The 6,344-nt window shown below is 52.3% G+C and overlaps 1 protein-coding gene across 1 annotated transcript; it reads right to left on the reverse strand.

The window, feature by feature from the left end:
• Nucleotides 1–701: 701 nt before the first annotated feature.
• On the reverse strand, nt 702–5,349 carry MMGT1 (membrane magnesium transporter 1). Its single transcript, XM_064712601.1, has 4 exons — nt 5,225–5,349; nt 4,674–4,726; nt 3,756–3,859; nt 702–2,810 (listed from the first exon to the last, which is right to left on the reverse strand). Exons 1-4 carry the CDS (start codon nt 5,304–5,306, stop codon nt 2,648–2,650), a joined length of 402 nt encoding a protein of 133 aa, XP_064568671.1. The 5' UTR covers nt 5,307–5,349; the 3' UTR covers nt 702–2,647.
• Between the last annotated feature and the right edge of the window lie 995 nt (nt 5,350–6,344).

The raw sequence follows: 6,344 nt of genomic DNA on the forward strand, positions 1-6,344 counted from the left end.
GTGGCTTTGGGAGCTGGTTAAGGTTCCCCCTTCCCCAAACAGTTTTATTGGAGTTTTCCCCTTGTGTGCTGCGCTGGGTGCAGAACTGCAGCAGCACAGAAAGCAGATGAGGGGTGAGTCTGCTGCTCTCTCTGGTGCAATCCTGATGGCTGTTGTAGTTGAGCAAACTCCTCCAGTGCTTTGCTAACTTTTCAACCTCCTCCCCCAGTGGAAAAGCAGAGCAAGGAGTGGAAAGTGATCTTGCTCAAGTGCAGGATTTTAACTATCACCCGCCCTGGGAGCAGCCTCAGTGTTTCCCCCAGTGACTGTTGCAACACCAGACCTTGCAGGAGCCTGTCCCTGTGGGCTGCCAGGGTACATTAGCACATGGTAGAAAAGCCTTTAGTGTGGTTAAACTGAAGACAGAAAATATGTCAGCTCTGCCAGAGAGGATGACGAGGAGCCTCAAAGGCAAGCAGATCCCCAGGCTGGTAATATTTCCCTCCTCAGTGTTTTACTCAGCTACTTGCAGCTATTTTGATCCCCCCCTTCTGATCTTATCTCCCAGTAATGAACACCAGGCCAGACAGCACTCTCACACAGAGCTGCCATAATTAAGGCAATCACTTCATGTCAGTGCTGGGCAGTCACTTTTAAATAGTCACCCACCAGGGATTTGCTGCAGCAGGCTGCAGGATGATCAGAAATAAACAAACAAACACTTTAAGGATATCAATTTTTATTTGACATTGTGAGATCAATAAGAAAAAATAATTTGTACAGCTTTGTGATAGAACTGCTGCTGCTGCAGAGTGAGGCTACTCCTCACCAGAAGGGCCCTGAGGCAGCCCCAGGGTGCTCCCAGCAGGACCTGCTCCGAGCAGCAGGTGATGTTCTCCCTGTCCCAGCAGCACCTCTCACCTCAGGCAGGTCCTGCAGCCTTCCAGCAGCACAAATGAGGCTTCTCAGATGTTTTGTGTGAGCAGCTCTGCTCTAAGGCCCTCTGCAAGGGGCTCAGTGCAACCACGGCTGCAGAACCCATCTGTGACAGTGCTTACTGAGCTCCTGCTGTGCTTCTCCCTCCCTCTGCTAATTCTGCCTCTCCTCTGCCCCACGAGGTCACCTGGCCTTGTTCAGCCTCCCCAAGGGAACAGCTCTGTCCCCAGTGAGGGATGACCCAGTACTGTTTCCGAGGCCTTTGGTGCTGACACCAGCAAGAGGGGAACCAGGACACTCTGGGAACTCATCCTGCAGCTCAGATGCTTTCAGCTGGCAGAGGAACCCTTTTTAGTCAAACCCAGATGCTTTAGAGTGATTGTAGAGCAGCAGCCATGGATATTGCTCAAGCACTGGGGCACCCACTCCATAGGACGGGCAGAGCTAGAAAAAGAGACTTGGGTTTACACAGTATTTTTGCCAAGCTTTTTGCCTTTGACAGATCTTAACAGTTTAAAAAAAATACCAAACACAACTCAATAGATGCCAGGACAAAAGGCTGAGTTCCCACTGTGCCAGTGAAACATCCTCCAACCAGGCCAAATTCTAGCTGGCCCCACCAGTATCTCACCCTACCCTCCCTCTGCTGCATCAGGGAGGTGAAAAGCCAGGCCAAGAGAGATTTTAGCATTGATTCAGCCCCTGAGGGGGGGATAATTTAGACATAAGTAAGAGTTAAGGACAGTATGATCAGTTCCAATACATGAAATCAAGACAGTAATATTAAATCAACGAGGGGCTCAGCTGGAAAAATCAAGGTGGAAGGCTCTGTTGGCAGAAACGGGGTGGCTGCCCTGGATTAGTGCCAGCAAACAGAGCAAGCTGCTGGACCCTACCCTGGACAGTTCTTACTGATAATTAAATATGAAGATAACTTGGAGGTTGTACCTGGTGCCAATGCCATGTTCAGCACATACACAACGTTCAGCATTCCCCAGTTCACAGCTGGAGAATGTGGAGTGTGGCAGATGAGCTGAGTTGCCTCCCCACACCAGCACCAATCACAGCCACAGCCCAGGCAGCCTGGGGGAACCTGGGGCAACTCACATGAAACAAAGGAGGGCAACGAGGAAATAATGTAGTAGTGAAAAACCAGGAAAAAAAGAATAACCCTTCACACAACTGTTTTTCAGCATTGTAAAAAAAATAAAAATGAAAGCAATCTCTTTGAGTTCCCCTGCCACACCATGCTGGTGTCCCACAGGCATTCTAGGATCAGGTGCTGCCCCTTTTCCTGCTGTTCAGTGATGCAGTGCACACAGCACTTCTGAGGGGATCCATAGACTGTAGTGCAAGCAAACTGAGAAAATAAATACACTCAAACATTCCCTCCTGTCAAAGAACATTAATTGCAGGAAAAACTAGCTTGCTTTTTGTTTTAACTGAAGTTAAGTTAGCTGCAACTCGTTTTAATATCTGAAACTTTGAAGATGTGTTTCACAGCATAACTGTAGAATTTACACTGCATTGCCAATCCACAATTCAGTCATTCTCATTAACAGTGTACAAAGAAGGTCATTAGTTTATATATATATATTTATATATATATATATTTTATAAAGTCTGGAAGATCAATATAAATACTGCTCCAGAAATTAAAAAAAGTGTTTACATCCCCGACTTGAATATTACATCTCAGTGTCCTGGGTTATTGGTGTCATCTGGAAAAGTCTTAGCGGCGCAGAGGTTCAAGTTTTCGAAATTTCAGTGCCGAGCTGGATGACAAAGCATCTTGGTTTGAAGAAGAATTCACTGTGTCTGGGGACTGGAACAACACTCTACCACGATGATTAAATACATAAAAAGATGGATGGTTCCTTAATGTGTCAAATGTCCTTCAAAATAAATGCAAAAAGCCAAGGTTAACACTCTCTCAGAGCAGGGAGTTCAGAGCAGTCAGTCTGGGGCCTATTGACTTCGGACACAAAAATACAATTTTCAATCCAAACTCTTGCTTGCTTTGAAGTTTTCTAAACTAAACCAGTGAGGAAATGCACAGTTGTGAAAAAGCCCACAAGATGCCCACGTGACAAACTTCCCCTTCCTCCCTGGAGCCCAGGGGCAGCCTGTGGGTGCTGCTGCAGACACAGCATGTGCCAGCCTCTGTTCAGCTGTCACTGGTGTCACCACCCTGATGGTGCTCAGCTTTCCACCCCTCTGGCAGCCTCATATCTGAAATATCAATTATATGACTTTTTCACTTCCCATGCTCCCCTGTGGTTTTGGAAATGGCCTGAGAGGCAATGTCTGCCCATCCAATTTCCTGTCAGAGCCACAGAATATTCTGAGCTGGAAGGGACCCCCAAGGATCATTGAGTCCAACTCTGAACAGCTCATAAAGCAGCTGAACCTACAACCTTGGCATGCTCTAACCAACTATCCTCTTCAAAATCTTGGCCCAAATCCCTTATTTTCTGAAAGTCTTTCAGATATCCTGCCTTGGATCTGCTGTGTGAGACTCCAGTGACTCAGACTTGCAGTCTGAGACCAGCTCATGACAGCAGGTGGTGATTCCTGAGCTCCACTTCCCACCTGCACATTTTATTCCTTTACCAAGTCTGCACAGCAGGATTTCACATGAGGAAAAGCAAGAAGTTTATCTGATTTCTGCTTGTTACCTAACTCTCCCTAAAACTCAAGACACTGTTGGCTTTTGCAAGTGTGGCTGTTCCCCTGGGGTCACTGCCTATGGCATGCATTGAGCTAAAGATGAGTGATTCCAGTTTGGACAGAGAAGCAGATACAGGTGTGTACAAAAAGAAGAAAGAAATAAAACATACTTATTTTTGAGTTCTGAAGTGGCATCCATGTCTTTAAACTCCCCTGCAATATGTGCTATCCCATAGCAGGTGACTGCAAAGGCCAGCAGAGTCTGCAGGACTATCTGCAACAGAGGGAGCACAGGGAGCACACACATCACCAGCTGTTCTGCACATTTACCAAAAAACCTCAGCTTTCACACAGCATCTCTGCTGCTTTTCATCCAGGGGCAGCAAACAGAGGTGGGCAATCCAGCAGTGGAGAAACTGAGGCACAGGAGATTTCAAATTCCTATTTGCACAGCAGAGCTCCAGCTGCCCCTGCACAGGTCGGGGTTGCACCAATTGAATGGACTCACACGGCTCCTCAGCAAGAGCCTGAGACCAAACCCTGTGTTCTGTGCTCTCCAGGACCCAAATTCCTGCCAGGAACACGTGCCTGCCTCTCCTGGGCACCAGACCTCCCTGCCCTTCTGATTAAGCAGAGAGGGAACAGATAAGTGAAGTGGAAATTTGAAAAGCAAGCAAATAAAGTAAATAAAAGCCCCCTTCCTGAAGCAGGTTGTGCTGGGATCAAACAGCCACACTGGATAAACATGTGGCAGCCACCCAGAGCCACAGGGTGCAGGATGTTTATGCTGCAAAGGAGGTCATGGATAAAAAAGCTCTCTGAGCCACATCCAGGGAATCCTGGACAAGATGCTGCAGGGTTGTTTAAAAGAGAGGGAGGTGTGGATCTGGGGTTTGGTTTCACTGACAACTACAACACACTCAGGAAGCTGGGAAGAAAGACATGGTTCTTTTTGACAGTGGGAGCTCCAGTGAAAATGCAGCTTAAAAACTGCTTTATCCTTTATGCTTGCCTAGCACATTAAGAGGAAGCAATTGAGAGACTGAACCACCCCACAGTCACACCTTTCACACATGGCAAAAACTTACATCTATGGGCAACGTTTCATCTTCCTTTTCTGTCAACCTCATGTAAGAACGATCTACAAAACAGAAACACAGGCTCGCATCAAATACTCTGTGCACGAAAACAAACAGCCCAACAACAACAGGAAGCCCCAGAGACATGGCTGCAGAGCCACGGGGCAGCCTGACCCTGCCCGGGCCGACCCCGGTGCCGCTGCTCCGGAGCGCGGCTGATTCCCACGCAGGCAGCCGGGGCTCAGCGGGTGGAGGCCACGCTGAAGCCGCGACCCGGCCGGGGCAGCTCCCCCTTCCCACCCTCCGTTCTCCCCGCCCTTCCCGCTGCTGCGGGCCGAGCCCCGCGCTCCCCCCGGAGCCCCGCTCTCCCCGCAGCCCGGCCCGGCCCAGCCCCGCTCTCCCCGCAGCCCAGTCCCAAGGGCAGGGCCGCCCCCGCGGGCAGGCTCGCCCCTCAGGACGATGATGATGATGCCGGCCCGGCCCGGCCCCCGCCCCGGGAGCTCCCCGTGGGCCGCGCGGCGGTGCCGGTGCCCCGGGGCGCCCCCCCGGCGGTGACTCACGCTGCGCCGCCGAGAAGGCCGCGTGTGCCAGGGCGAACAGGCCGAGCCCCACCAGCCCCTTCCACACCGACCCCGCCGCCATCGCCGCCCGCCGCCGCCAGGGCGCCCCGGCGCGCGATGATGGCGTCACCCGGGGGCGGGGCCAGACCGCGCCCGAGCAGAGGGGGCGGGGCTTCCGCGCCAGGGGGCGGGGCCAGGCCGCCGCTTTCCCACGCGGGGCCATTGATAAAATGCCAGGGCGTAGGTGGATCCCGAGGTCTTGGAGACAAGGGGCCCATCGACCCCCGAACAGGCCCCTTCTCTCCACCAGACCCCTTCCAGCCGAAAACAGAGCGTAGGGTCAGTGGTACCCAAGTTAATTCCCACTTTCCACGTGTTTAACCTCAAATCTTGAGAAACAGGTGCAAGCAAAAACGGGGTGAAGGGATGCACACAACACGTGCTGGAGGGACGGCTCTGGCCGAGCCAGGCTTGGGGCAAAGCGAGGAAACACCAGGGTCACAGCCAAGCATCCTGGGTCTTCCATGCCCCCAAGGCACAAAGGTAATTCTTCGAGGACGTTTCCTACAAGTTACCTTTAAGTTGATCACTGGCATTTATTACAACCCTTAACCCACGGGCTACACGCATCTTGCCTCTATTTCTTGGTAAAAAATGTGGGAAGTTTACCCTAACCCCCCTTCGGGGCTGACGGCGGCTCTTGGCACCAAACACACGCCTGGGCACGGTGTGAAGTCATGGAAGGGACACCCGTGTCCCCATGAGCCGGGGTGTGTCCTACAGGACATCCCTCCAACGCACAAACAACACCCTGCAACAGATCTATTTGAGGATTTCTCTTCGCTCTTGCAAACCCTTTTGAGTTCTAATCACTTTCCCCCTTCTTCGAGCCTCGCATCCCGTTCCCTGGGACTTGTCCCAGTGCTCACGGCAGCCCCCGCCCCCCTTCCCCTCCCGAACCCCGCCTCAGGAGCTGCCAGCGCCGCCCTCACCCCCTCCCCGCCGTTCCCGCCGCCCCTCTCCCGCTCCGTCGCTGCCGGCCCGTCCCTATCCGGGCTCCCGGCGCTGCTCCCGCCCCCGGCGCCTGCGCCCAGAGCCGCTTCCTGGTGGCGGCGGGGCC

Source organism: Zonotrichia leucophrys, chromosome 4A, assembly GCF_028769735.1.
Source record: "Zonotrichia leucophrys gambelii isolate GWCS_2022_RI chromosome 4A, RI_Zleu_2.0, whole genome shotgun sequence".
Classification (NCBI taxonomy): Eukaryota; Metazoa; Chordata; class Aves; order Passeriformes; family Passerellidae; genus Zonotrichia; species Zonotrichia leucophrys.